The sequence below is a fragment of the Myripristis murdjan genome, chromosome 12, assembly GCF_902150065.1.
Source record: "Myripristis murdjan chromosome 12, fMyrMur1.1, whole genome shotgun sequence".
NCBI lineage: Eukaryota > Metazoa > Chordata > Actinopteri > Holocentriformes > Holocentridae > Myripristis > Myripristis murdjan.
This window is the reverse complement of record NC_043991.1, coordinates 12,926,838-12,941,007: the sequence shown is the minus strand read 5'-3', so window position 1 is coordinate 12,941,007 and position 14,170 is coordinate 12,926,838. Positions and strand designations below refer to the sequence as shown.

At 43.1% G+C, this 14,170-nt stretch overlaps 1 protein-coding gene across 1 annotated transcript in view; it reads right to left on the bottom strand.

Moving 5' to 3' along the window:
- The window catches only part of sh2d3ca (SH2 domain containing 3Ca), a 66,500-nt gene extending 53,953 nt beyond the window's left edge, over positions 1 to 12,547 (bottom strand). The window contains exons 1-4 of the mRNA XM_030065831.1: positions 12,442 to 12,547; positions 10,457 to 10,732; positions 9,651 to 10,206; positions 6,677 to 6,716 (exon numbers count right to left, since the gene is read on the bottom strand). Of these exons, the coding sequence (XP_029921691.1) occupies positions 6,677 to 6,716; positions 9,651 to 10,206; positions 10,457 to 10,732; positions 12,442 to 12,460 (891 nt within the window). The 5' untranslated portion in view covers positions 12,461 to 12,547. The remainder of the gene's footprint in view (positions 1 to 6,676; positions 6,717 to 9,650; positions 10,207 to 10,456; positions 10,733 to 12,441) is intronic.
- Positions 12,548 to 14,170: the final 1,623 nt, after the last annotated feature.

Genomic DNA, 14,170 nt, shown 5'->3' with positions numbered 1-14,170 from the left:
CTGTTATTGAAATGCACACTGACCAACAAAAAAAAATAATAATTGAATAATCTCAACTGGACTGAGGGGTTTCTGACGAATGACTCAACTCACTGACTTTCAGCAAGCAGTCCTAGATATGTATTGCAATTGAAGCACAGCACATATCTATCATTTGTCGCCTCTTTGTTTTGTGCCGTAATACATGCCCTTGCATCCTCTTGCACGCATCCTCGGTTGAATTAAACTAAACTAAAATACTTCTCAAAATAGCTACAGCGGGAAGCCACAGTGTGGATTAAGGCGGCATTACGGATTGACTACGGCTGAGTTTGAGTGTCTTCAAAATCATTTGATACAGAGGAAAAAATGTACTGCACTCTGCACACTGTTGAACCTCCGGGGTGAATATTTCAGCGTGCAGGTTATTCATTCTTTTCACTTTTTTTTTTTTTTTTTTTATCCAGCAGCTGACAGGTACAGCACCTTCACCATTCAAAAGTCATTTCAGATATTTTTAAATAGCAGCTTGAGGTTGCTATAGGAACAGGTTGGATTAAACGAGGCTGGAACCTCTCCTATTCGGGCCTCTGGGCAAGACTTCGACAGGCCCCCAACTCTTCAAAAACACAGCGATTTGCATCTGTTCTGCTCATATATTCAACATCTCCACCTAAACTTTCTATGCATCCTCAACGTAAGAACATGGAGCTCAGAGACGAAAAAAAAAAGACTTTTAATAATTAATGGAGAGGCTTATGAGGAATCTTTAAGTTAATTGCAAATTTAAAAAATAATCCTGAAGAAACTGCACCAGTGAGCACTTAAGTCGCCCCTTCATCAATTTTTCTGCTGTTTAACTTTCTCTCATCAAACAGCTTCCCCACATCCAGCCTCGCCTCTTGGTATACTTAATTTATGTAGCAATAAAGATATAATCTTAGACATTTAAAGATACGCAACATTTTCCCCTACAAATCAGAAAGCATAGCCGTTAAATGGCTTGAATTCTCGTTTGCTCGTCTCTTTCTGGCATTCCCCCTTTTCTCTCCCTTTTCTCTCTCGCTGTTATTTCGGTGTTGCTCGTACACCTCATTACCCTTATCTTCTTCCTTATTCATTTTCTTTCTTTCTTTCTTTTCGCGCCTTGGCCCTCACTTTTATCTCCATCCTTGCTTCCTTATAAAATGGTATCTTCTTTTCATTCCGTGCTTCTGGAAAACACACACACAGGCTCCCATTTCTCCTGTTCCACCCTCCATCTCTCCCTCTCTTCCCCTCCCTCCTCTCGCTGCTTTCTCCCATACCGGTCTCTGACATTTTGGACTTTCACTTCCTCTATCTCTCCCTTTCTCTGCTCTGCCCTCCTGTGTCTTTAAACTCCCTGCCTCCACCTCTTTGTTTCAAGCTCTCTCTTATCTAATATTTCTCCACCTTGCTTATCAATGAGCTCCTCCTCCCACCTTTTGCCCCTTTGCCTCCTCCCTCCCGTCTCTCCCCTCACCTCTAGCCTAATCTTCTCCCACCTCACCCTGCTTTCCTTTCCCCTCCCTCCTCACTGCTTCTCCTTTCCTCCTTTGCTGTCCCTCCTCCTCCTCCTCCTCCTCCTCCTCCTCTTCCTCCTCCTCTTCCTCCTCCTTCCCTTCCTCCACCCCTCTATCTCCACATCTCCTCCCCTGCTTGGAGGCAGTCTTCAGTTAAATATTAATTAGTGAACCCTGTCCCGCAGGCTGATAGGGAGCACAATGGAGAATCCCTGCATGTGCCTGCAAGCATCCCACTAATGAAAGGAACGTGTGTGTGTGTGTGTGTGTGTGTGTGTGTGTGTGTGTGAGCGAGCAAGTGAGAGAAAGATAAAGAGTACAGACAGTGAGAGAACATGAGAGGGGGAAACCTTGTGGATATGTGTGTGTGTGTGTGTGTGTGTGTGTGTGTGTGAGAGATAGGGAATATGTGAGAAAACAGAGAGAGGTCAAGACTGTGTGTGCAGACATATCTACGTGTGTGTTTGTGTGCGCACACGTGCGTGTCTGTAAACAAAGGGTGAGCTCTACTGGGGGTTAGGAGGGTAAAGCTAATGATCACCGTGTGTGTGTGTGTGTGTGTCAGATTGTCATCAGCGTGTTTTTGCAGGGTGTCCTCTATTCACCAACTGGCTAATCCGTATCGAGCCGCCAGATATGTGACTCAAAGCTCATCTGAAACAATGGTCTCAATAATGTTGCCCAGAGAGGCCTCTCTTGGAACCGCTGTGTGTGTGTGTGTGTGTGTGTGTGTGTGTGTGTGTGTGTCCGCTCAGTCTGTAGACAAAGTGTGTGTCATTTAAACACAAGTGTGCAATTAAAAACCAACAATCCAGCTTCAGCCCCATTAAAATGAGTCCTAAAAATACAGCCTCCACCTCTTGTTCTCGCAGCTAAAGACATCTTTAACGTGAATGAAGTGACCTAATGCAACGTCTGGGAGAGAGAGTGATGTTTTCCTCGTTCATTCTCCCCCTCCTGGGTATACTGCTGTGACACGAGTGCTGATAAAAGCCCTTCAGACGGGGGTTACAACATGTACTCAACTTTAAATTTTAAATGAAGAAACTTAAATGAAGTTTTATAGAATCTAGTGTGTGTGTGTGTGTGTGTGTGTGTGTGTGTGTGTGTGTGTGTGTGTGTGTCTTTGTCAATCTGTTTGCATGGTGAAGGAAGAGTAACTGAAGATCTTCCAGGGGTGTGTAAGCAGGGATCAATCCTGTCAGTTTACACCCCCTCACATTCACAGAGGCGCCATACTAATTCAATCTACTGTAATAGTCTCACTCACACACAGACAAACACACACACACACACACACACACACACATACAGACACACACACATACACACAGACTTAATTTAATCAGGCACACGCGTGCCGAGATTTTGGAAATTCAAAACATTCTCATAATCAAAAATGCAGTAACGCACACAGACACACACAGCTGAGCCCCTCCAGACAATCACCTACACACTCACACACACACACATACACATACACACACTCAGAATTTTCTGTGCGAGTCTCGTGCCAGACATATGTTAATGAACCGCATATGAACCACCGCCGCCCCCCCTCCTCCTCTTGCCCCTCCCTTTCAAGTAGCACCATACCACTAAATAGGACAGGAGACAAAGCAGGGCTGGGCTGCAGACAAAAACAAACACACCAAAAACCGTACAGCAAGCAGCCACACACACAAACGCACACACTCATTTTAAAGAACAACGTACAGTTGCAACGTACTCAAGAACAAGCAGACACAGGCACACATGCTGACACACACACATGTGGAGAGACGCAAAACCGCACAAAAACACACACACGCCCAGTGGCAGAGAGTGAAAATCTTGATTAGAGTTTCAAAATAACACATTAAGGTCAGGCCTGTTTTTCTCACTTTGCCGCTGGCCTTTTATAAAGCTTTTTTTTTTTTTTTTTTTTTAAACGTCTTTCATTAAAAGTCACCAAAGAAAACAGTAAATATTTCTTGACCAGCCATGCCTATTACTATAAAAAATGAATGATAGATATATCTGATGTTAAAGATGAATGGAGTGTCTGAGCCTGCCCTGCACTTGGTGGGGCTTCCTTTTCTGATTACATATTTTCTTTGAGCCAGTTCATATCAGATCTCTTGTTCTCTTTCTCTCTGTCTCTGTCTCACTTCATCTCGCTCTTTTTTTTTTTTTTTTTTTTTGTATGTCTCTGTGTGTGTGTGAGTGTGCATGTGCATGTGTGTGACTGTGCGTTACAGGCCAAGGAAGAGTCATTTGTCTGGTCTCTCCCATTATAACAGAGAACATTGAGGCCAACTCGTGATTTAAACATCAGCTGTCATAAATGTTTCAGAGAAATGGAGGGAGATGGAGGGATGGCTGGCAGCTCCGCAGGGAGGGGAGAGGGGAGGAGCCGCTGTGGTATGAGGGAGGGGGAGAGGGACAGAAGAAATACATTTAAAGACGACAAAATAGGCGAGTGGAGGGGATGAAAAATGAGCTGCACTGGGGTCAAAAAAGGTGAGGTTTTCATTAAACAATAATCCTAATTTGTAGACTTTACCAACTGAGCACTTTATTGTCATATCTATGTTTTAGCTCCCACATAGCCCAGGGCTCTTTTTGGATATGTGTTGCCCATTTTGTTAAATGTTTAATTAAAATATTAAATCAAACCATAAGCAGCTGTATATACAAAAACTGAGCACCAGCAATATGCACAAGATAATAATTTATCTCTGTCAAACACCCCCGAAGCTGCAGTTTAAAAAACTTTCTCTTTTAATTAGCCTAATTGAAGCCTAGCCATCTGTAACTATTAGGTGTCTTTTTCAATCAACACTGCCAATCAGTGTAAAATTGCTCTGTGCACAAAATCAGAATGAAGTGGCCGTGCGTTCATCCAATATTACATTCAAGAAATGGCTTGACGGTTTCTATCGAGCTTATTTAAAACCGAGAAACTGAAAGAAAGTCAGTGTATTAGCCTTAGACAAGAGAATTTACACGATGATGGCATACATGAAGATTAAAGTGACTGCAATCTTTATTATACCTTCTATTGTTGCATTATTGTAAATTTCTATAAATGAGCTTGCTTTCATTTTTATGAATTTGTATTTTGATGGTTTTGAGGCATGTGGAAAATCACAAAAAGGCTCAAAATGGTGAAGATGTACGCAATGAAAATCCTGCAGCAAGGCAGTGTGCTGTGTTGTCGACTGAGAGTACCTGCTACTTCAGTCAATTTGTTGTGGTTGGGGTTGTTTTACAGTGGGATTATGGGTCAGGGTCATAGGAGAAGGCTTTTACCACCCTGCCTCTGATATATAATCGATAGACAAACACATCCCAGGAGTTCAACACTGCAGTTTCTCTCTCTCTCTCCCTCAATTTCCTCGGGTTAATTGCTCTGTTAATATGTGTGTGGAGTAAACATGCACATAAGACAATCCTCGTCATCCGTCTCCAAGATCTTACAACAGCTTCTCTCTGTCGCCGCTGTATGTTGAGCCCATAAACTGAGTCTACATCCCCACCTACTGGCTGCAGCAGCAACTACACACTGGAAACACACTGCGCTGATACCCAGATTCAATTAGCTAAATGGCTGACTGAATTAGGCTAAATGCAGGGTGAGCCTGCTGAAATGAGCATAACTGTCAAAGTCTAAGGGCTAATAATTGCCCACAATTACATTTTAAAGCTCACATTAAAATACCAATCCAATATCACTGGGTAGAGGGGAGTTAATTCAAAAAGAAACGCTCCTCCATTTAGACTGAAAACAGCAGGGGACTGTGGTGAGGGTGTACGACTGCTGTTGTCTGATGGCATCTCAGGTGTTTAATGTGTAACTGAGAGAGGGAGAGAGACACAGACACAGACAGAGAATGACTTTCATGGGTGATTCATCCATGCTTCTGTGTGCATTTGACCGTGTGTTGTGATGACCCCCGACCTCCAGAGGGGACGGGCTTGTTAGTGGCATGAGACCCACCTGGGCCCACGTTGTCATCATGTGTATTAAGCCGTGTCACACCTTCGACCGGTGAGATCTTCTCTCCCTAGCCTGCACAATTCTCAACTATTGGTTTCTTTTACATTTTGATCTCTGGTTTTGCAAAACAGCTCCACAACACCACATTCCCACACATCCACAAACTGGCCTGCCCTGTCCTTTCCAATGTAGAGTACTTAGTTTTGAAAAATTATTATTATTTACTTATTATAGTTATTATAAACTTTTGTTATTATTATTTTAACTCTTGTGTCCCATCTCACACAGCCTAGCAGCCAGACAGTCTTCATATTTAGTTAAGTTGTAAGCTTGGGCAAAGTGTCAAATAAATAAATAAATAAATAAATAAATAAATAAATAAAAGGGGCTGGTAATAGAAGTCATTGTAGCCTGCATGACATTGATGTCTAGCCTACAATGCTGTGTGTCTAATAAGCAATTAGCCTGCTGGGTTTAAATACGTATGACCCACATATAACGCATAGATAGGACATATGTGCCCTTCTTCCATAGATTCAGCATAACTTGCTGGAGGACCTGATGACATTTATTGCTACAGCGGATACCAACATATCAGTGGGCTGAATGGAGATGATGTAAGGTGGTGGCAGGCTGGCAACTGAATAAAATCCTGTGGCTAATCCACTGCTTTTGTAGTTGGAGGAAGTCATCTCGAGATAAAGTTATATGCAGCAATCATCAGGATAAAACCCCAAATACTCCTAAATATCCTGGTATGCTGTAATATCTTAATACCGTCCAAGATACACATAGGCCACTCATGTGCAGCTGTACCTTAGACATAAAGCTAACTCCCCAACAAAATCCAGTCGCTCTTTATAACAGCCCAGAAACTGTAACAGTCATCAAGACAGCTTAGCAACACAACAAACTACATGTTTACATACATTTTTAAAAATACATGGTATGAATGGGCTTCTGCACAGAGGGGATCAGCATACTGCCAGCTAACGTTCGAGTGTTTTCCAAAGCAGGAGCAGCAGCAGCTGTATTCACACTGGCAGGCCCTGACCTGCTGTTTGGGAGATGCTGTCTATATACCATTTCAGCAGGAAAAAAAGCTCAATACATGCATACATTACAAGGGCACATACAGATCCATACACACACACACACAGAGCAACCTTACCTGGACATAATCCACCTGGCTCTCTGCTGGCTCCATGTGGCTGAGGAGATAGAGAGATGGAGTGAGAGACAGACATAAAGAAGGAGAGAGAGGAAGGTCAGAAAAAGAAAAGAAGGAAATGGAAGGAAGAGATGAAAAGAGAAAGGTCAGTCAATGTGCCAAACGAATAAAAACAGTAAACCTCTGCCCTTTAGAAGCTGTTTAACATGTGTATGTGTGTGGTTGTGCATACATGCATGCGTCAGAGTGTGTGTGTGTGTGTGTGTGTGTGTGTGTGTGTGTGTGTGTGTGTCCTGCAACAGGTGCAGGGCATACTAAAACAGTCAGAAAACATGACCATATTCCCATGACCCATTCCGGCAGCAGGCTGTCTAGTGAGCGAAGTGCTGATGCACTTCAGCTTGGGGGAGCACAGATAGATAACAAACCCCACTGTGCAGCTAAGGTTGCTCAATATGGAGCCGGCCTCTCAAGTCTCTTGGGCCCCATAACTCACACTTTCACACTCATGATGGACCCAGATCACATGTCAAAAGCCTCACAGTGGCGCAGGCTTGAGAGACACACTTTGGGTACCACGGTGCAGCTTTGTGATACAGGCGGAGAGAGCGAGAGAAAAGGGGCAATTACATGCCCAGAGAAGTTTTAAGTTCAATCAGGGCAGTTCCCACAGTGGAGCTGCTTGATGGGTCTCCCAGGGCCCGGAGTGGAGCCATATTACACATGTCCACTGAGAGAACAGATCAAAGGGCCCCGGCGTGGCACTGGGCTGGGGAATGTTAATAGGTCCCGCGGTAGTACTGCTGTACATTCCCTTGGCAAGCTGGCCCTGTGCCAGAGCTCAGCTGAAAAACTTTAAGACTCTGTATCTGCACTGACCAAAAATGCAGTACTTACAACTCCTAAATAAACCCCCAAAAAGAATCTGACATCGCTAAAAATTGCAAATAGATGCCAATCATGCTTTGAAAACACACAGCAGCGCACCACTCCCAGGGATCTAGACAGCAAGCAGCCCATCGTGCAGGGTAGAAAGTGCAGTGCAAGTTTGGCGTGCCAGCTGCAGGGTTCAAGAGGGTTTAAATACAAAGGCAAGACATTCTGAGGAGCCCTGCTCATGCTTCATACAAATGAAACCAGAGTGTGCCCGCACTTCATCTTAGGATTTTCAGTGTGATTACTGTCTGACTTTGAATTTGAATCACATTTTAAAGAAAATGTTTAACTTGCCACAGAACTTTTTATGTATTATGTATTATGATACTTTCTACACAATTGTGCGACTGCTTGACAAATAAGGTCCAATGGCTTGAGGTCAGCTTGTTCATATGTGTCAGAGGCAGCTGTTGGATACAGTGCGGCTCATGCTGAATTGCCCAGTAAAATCACAAGTTTCTATGACATAATTTGTGGTAACAAGGGCTCAAGGGGAATGCCATCCCTCTTCCTCGTGTTTTCACGCTGTTCTTCAGCAGAGGAGTTGACATGCTGTGGTCCAAAATGGGCAATGGGGCGAAAGAAAAGAGGCTTATTATTATGCTGGTGCCCATTTCTGCCAACTTGCTGGCACACAAACCAGCAAATGCAATCAAAAAGCTATTCCATTCAGATTTATCCTTTCTAAGCAGCCATGGTTAACAAACTCTGTGAAGAACTACAGAGCTGTACTTTGTTGAGAGGGAGAGAGGGAAATGGGCAAAGAAAGACTAAGTGATGTAACGACCTATGATTTAGGGGTGAAGAGAGAGAGAGAGAGAGAGAGAGAGAGAGGTCTTTGATGTGCCCATACTGAACATGCTGTACATTATAGAGCGATTTCCCACGGTCCATGAGCTGAACTAATGGGCTAAACTGCACGCACGCGCTCAAACACCCTTGTGTGTCTGCGCACGCGCACGCGCCTACATGCATGCATTTGCACACACGGTGCAAATCCCAGTGTAACATGATGCATGCACTTTATCACCACTCTGCTATCACGCTCAGGCTATCGGAGGTGTGAAAGCCATAACATGTCATGAGAAAACAGAAAATCTATCTATCTGTGCTCGGGGGGAGGCGGGGGCATGTTTCAGATCTCAGAAGCTGCTTTCATGATCCGGTGTCATATATACTCCTCAAGAAAGTGCTGACTTTGTTGATAAATCAGCTGCATAACCATGAGGCGTACAAGATAAAAACAAATCAGCATATTACTGCGCATCTCTCGGGTGTCAAAACAAATCCATGCAAAACGCTATTACGGCCAACAAAACCATCACACCAGCAGCTTCTAATCAATAAGAGGGATCGATGCTGATGCTGCTCTTGCAAAAGTTAAGAAATTAATTCCGTTATTTTCTCACCTCACACCCATCGCCCGTGGGAAGTCCTGTCAACTACAAAGTCAGCGCAACAGTGCGCACTCCTGGTCAACTCTGTGCATCCTGGCACCTCTACCACCGCCCTGCGCCCCCTGTCTGCCGCTCCCAGGGGACAAAACTGCGCCTCTCGCAGTTAGCAGAGTGGATCAAAAACCACGGTAAATAAAAGTCTCTTAATAGAAGATTTTTGGAGATCTTTCAGGACACTGTTTACCATAATGTGTGTCATGAATGTATACCATTAAATAAAAACATGGTCAAACTTTTTTCTGTAACTTTTTTTTATTATTATTATTGCGTCCCTGCCAAAAAGTGAAGGACTTGGGAGAAAATAAATAAATAATCTGTCGATTGTCAGGAACACTTAAAAACCCTCCTATCCCCTCTCCTCATCTTCCTCTTCATACCGCCTTCATTTCAGAAATGGATTTAATCGGTGAAATCAATAATATTGACAGCCCTCACCTGGGTTCAGCTGCTCATCCTGACTTCATTGAAAAAGTAACTTTCTCTATATATCTTCTCACTCTGTCAGAAACAATTAGATGACTTTAAAAAATCTTAATTTATTATCATAAGCCGTTCTGTACTGACAAAAAAAGATGCTTCACCAGTAAATACTTTCAGATGTTTGGCTCGTGTTGTCTGGGCCCTCAGTCAGCATGCCGCCTTTTCCCCCCTCCTCAGGTCCAGGAGGCTCACTGGCAGTGGGTTGGCTCTCTGTGCCCATGGTAGTAGCATCCTCCTCAGGCTGGGCCTCCTCCTCCGTCCCGTGGGTGACTGAAGGTGGCGGGGTCTCCCTCAGGGGTTCAGGAGCCTCAGCTGGACCTGCTGGCATGATGCCTTGGCCATCACAAGTCCCTTCCTGGAGTGTTTCAGTCAAACCACTAGATGGCGACACATCTTCGCAGGCACCTGAAGGCCCAGGGGAGTTTTTCTGGGTATTTGTGACATTGTTGTCATCAGGTGGCTCAGGTTGGGTTGTGTGTTTGCCTGTGGAGTGTTCCTGGAGTGCAGCATTGGCTCCGATTCCAGCTCCAGCTTCATCTGCAGCCACAGATGAGAAGGCTTTGGGGGAAATGCAGACTTGGTCCCCTGCAGGTCTCTGGCTCTGGCTCCTGCTGAGTCTGCTCTTATCTTTACTCTTCTTATTGCTGCTGGGGCCGCCTGCAGAGCAGACGTACAACAGAAAGAGACATCAAGACAAAAGCAAGAAAGGGAGAGACAGAGACACGGAGAGATTGAGGGGGATGGAGTGAAACAAAGATAGTGAAAGAAAAACAGACCCAGAGTGAAAAGTTTCTGCTTCACGTTTGTCATGTTTGACAAGTGTGAAACTTCCTCCCACGTTTTCCAGGATTTCCAACAAAAACAATCATGAGCTTGAAATGTCAAATATATAATTGCTGATGATGACCTTTATTACTCTTGGCCCTGTTCTTCATCAGCAGGCGCGGAAGGGTGCCCATGTGTGTGTAGCTCTCACTGGAGCGGGCATAGCTGGCAGTGCGAGGACGCATCGCGCCCATGTCATCCACTGTCACCTCTGCAACTGCGCCCAGGGCGGTGGAGCTGCCATCTCCAGGTGCAAGCCTGGTTTCACCATCAGGCTTTGGCAGGGCAGACTTGGAGTCTGACTTCTCAGTGGAGCGACGGAAAGTGAGGTTGGTGAGGCTGCTGAACCATTTGAAACCTGGAGAGAGAACGGAACAGTTGGTGGGAAAATGGCAAAGGTCATTATATGGGGAGGAGTTGGTGGCCATTATTGGATGAAAATCTCCTTCCTAAAACATCAGAAAACCTTATTTGACAGACACATTGGTCACTTTGGTATATGTTTTACCTCTGGTCTCCTAACTAGACAGCATAATAAGTTGAAAGCATACATTTTTCCTGCATGTTTAGTCTTTGTGTAGCAGCAGCACCCCCACTTTCCTGTCAATTATGACACTTGATTCTGCAACAGCATTGGTGGTGTGATGCAATTTCAGTCCTTTATGTTTCTGTTTGGTGCACAGCAGGTTTATTTTCTGAGCTTTCGATGGAAAGATTTACTAATGCAAGCGATGCGCTAAACAATTAACAACTTACAGAGAAGGGGGAAGAGGTGTTGATATTGTTATGGGTATGAAAAAGGAGGCAAAGGAGGAACATAGAGAAAGAGGGGGAGTGAAATGGGTAAAATTGAGACAGCAAGGTAGATGAGAGGGGGAGAAAGGAGAGGAAGAGAGGAGTAGGAGGATGAAACAAGCGGAGTTGGAGAGGGAAGGTTGAGTGCTTCTCTTTCTGCCAGGCTGTTACAGCAAATTGGGCCGTGTCAAGCTTGTGTTTCGATCTCTGCCCTAATGAATATGGTTCTTGAGATGAGATGGAGAGGCAGTCAACCAGTGAAACTACTTTGTTTCCAGCTGCAGTTGTTTTATGAAAGTGCAGCGTATATGCGTGCATATGCAAGTGTGTGTGTGGTTGCACTGCAGTATGGTCCTGCTTGTTTTGTCACTGATGGTCACGCAAGTGTGTTGAATTTGTGGCAGCATTTCCACACATCCACCTTCTCACTTTCGTCTGCTGTTCTCCGTATTAAACAGTGAAGCAGAAAAATATAGACTTCTCTCACGAAACTATCCACCATCTGAAAAAGTGAGACGTGCTCTTACAAATTTAAAAATGACTATTAGTCCTTTCTGCAGGGTAGAAGCGAACTTTAGCCTTTGGTTAAATGTTTCAAATTTAATATTTTGCTGTTTTGGTATCTGGAACCTTTATATTTATAAAGACATTGAATGATGAACTTGTGTTCTTGTGTTTGTGTTTTCGCAAAATAAAAAAAAAGAAATTTTCAGACACAAATGTGAATCCTAAGTTCCTGCACTGTCTGCTCACACAAAATTGCATTGAACTGAGTGTCTACATGGCGATAGACATCCAGGCTAAAAGTCAGCTACAAATAGCCAAGGGTTTAAAAGTGAAATTTGTGAGAGTTATAGAAGTCTATGTCTTAGATCCCCACATTGCACTCATTGAAAAATGTGGGTGGTTATGTCAAATGTTGCTGATTTCAATGTAAAACCAACTTCTTCAGATATAAAAATGTACTAAGAATGTATTATTCTAATAATTTTGACCTGAGTAACACCAGCTATTCTCAATGTATTGCTGTTTATAGGAATAAAAGGCATGGACCTACAGTTGTAATCAGGTCAACTACAAAACAGAAAAGGCTTTATTAAATTGCCGTGCTAATTTTGCATTTCATTGTTTTCCCTAAAGCGCTGCAAAACCAACACTGCAGCCTAAACAACGGCACTGGCTGACTTGTTGCCCACAACCCAGGTGATTACCGTGAGTAAGCATATAAAAAAATGCATCACTCCACCCCACACACACACATACAGTACTCACTCAGTTTCCGTAAGCTCATGTTGTGACTGCAGTGTGGGTACAAGATCAGCTGCAGGTCGGTGACTGGGTTGAGAGGATGCAGTGAACAAGAGAAGAGGCAAGATAGAGAAGATTAGCAGTGGTCAGGTGCACAGTGTGTGTGTGTGTGTGTGTATGTGTGTGTGTGAGGGAGAGAGAGAGAGAGAGAGAGCAAGATAGCAACAAGGGCAGGGCAGACCTTCACACTTCCTGTGTGAGGCGCAGAAAACCGAGGGGAGGAGGAAATGAAAAGACTAGATGAGATGACAGGAATTGACTGGGTGAGATAAAGATGTACAAATATTAAACATGTCAGTTTAGGTGTCAGGGTGCCATCTGGCCGAGATGAAAATGTGCTGATAGGCTCGATACCATCTGCATCTGTCTGTGTGTGGAGGGTGGCGGTTGTGACTAAGAAGGAGAATGGGTACAGGTTATTTATAACAAAACCACTGACAGCTGACTTTTGCCCATATGAAATAAATGAAAGGGTGGTAATAAAATGCAGCTAACTAGGTCACCTCTTGCATTACTCACCATTCACTTAAAGCCAGGAATCCTTTAATCTTTCCTGAGAATTTTATATACATGATTAATGTTTAATTAGGCTGTGGTCCTTGAAGTTTTACAATGCCGCCGCACGTGACTGTATGACTAAGATAACTCCAAGGCACTCAGTGTTTACAGCTGACTGGGAATATCACTCAGACCTGCTGCGGTCATACAAGGAAAGAAAGCATGGCAGGTCAGAGAGCCAAGTGAAATTGGGAGAAAAAGTGGGTTGGGCTGATTCACTTTGTCTCAAATGAAGTTTATGTATTGTAAATTGTAAATATATGGCGTTGGAGTTCTTTAACTTTGTACAAAATCTAAGCGAGCTTAAATGAATGAATCTAAAAATCTAAAAGAATCTAAAAAGGGGAGAAAAAAGACTAAAAAAATGACAAATGAAAAAAAGACCATGTAGTCTATTTTTTCATTACATCAGTTGGCGAACATTAATACATAAGACGTTTAAATTTATCAGGCAGAGGATTGTTAGGAAATGTGCCTGTGAAATGTGTACAAATAAAGAAAAATATCAACAAAAATGTATGCTAAGTACATGTTTATAAAGGAGGCCATTTCTCTTTTTCTTTCTTTCTTTCTTTCTTTCTTTCTTTCTTTCAACAACAAATTTGCTTCTCTTGCATGCAAAAAGTGGACAGTAAATTTGGACTGAATTGCACTGAACTGAATATCCAGACTAAAACTCAGTTGCATAGAGATTCAATGAAAGTGAAAACTCTGTAGAAGTCTATGTCTTAGACCAGTGTTTTGCAAATTGCCCTCACAGAGAAATGTGGGCGGTTTTACCGAATAGTGTTGATTGTTGTTGATTTCAATATAACTGAAAGTGAGAAAACAAAATTCTTCAGATAAACATTTACTGAGAGTGTATTGACTATACAACTACAAGGACTACGCCTTCTGAGATATATGACAAAAAGCATAAAAAAACGTACAGATGGTGTATATGCGGAATATTAACAGTTGTTTACGCATTACCAAAATATGTAGAATTTATTTACTTATTGGTCTAATTTAATACTATATGTGTGCTAAACAACAGACCCAATATTTCTCTCTTTCTTTCCTTATATGAAAAAGTTTGGAGGTACGACTGTCAATTGTCAAAAAATAATATATATTTATAAAAGCAATTTTTTTT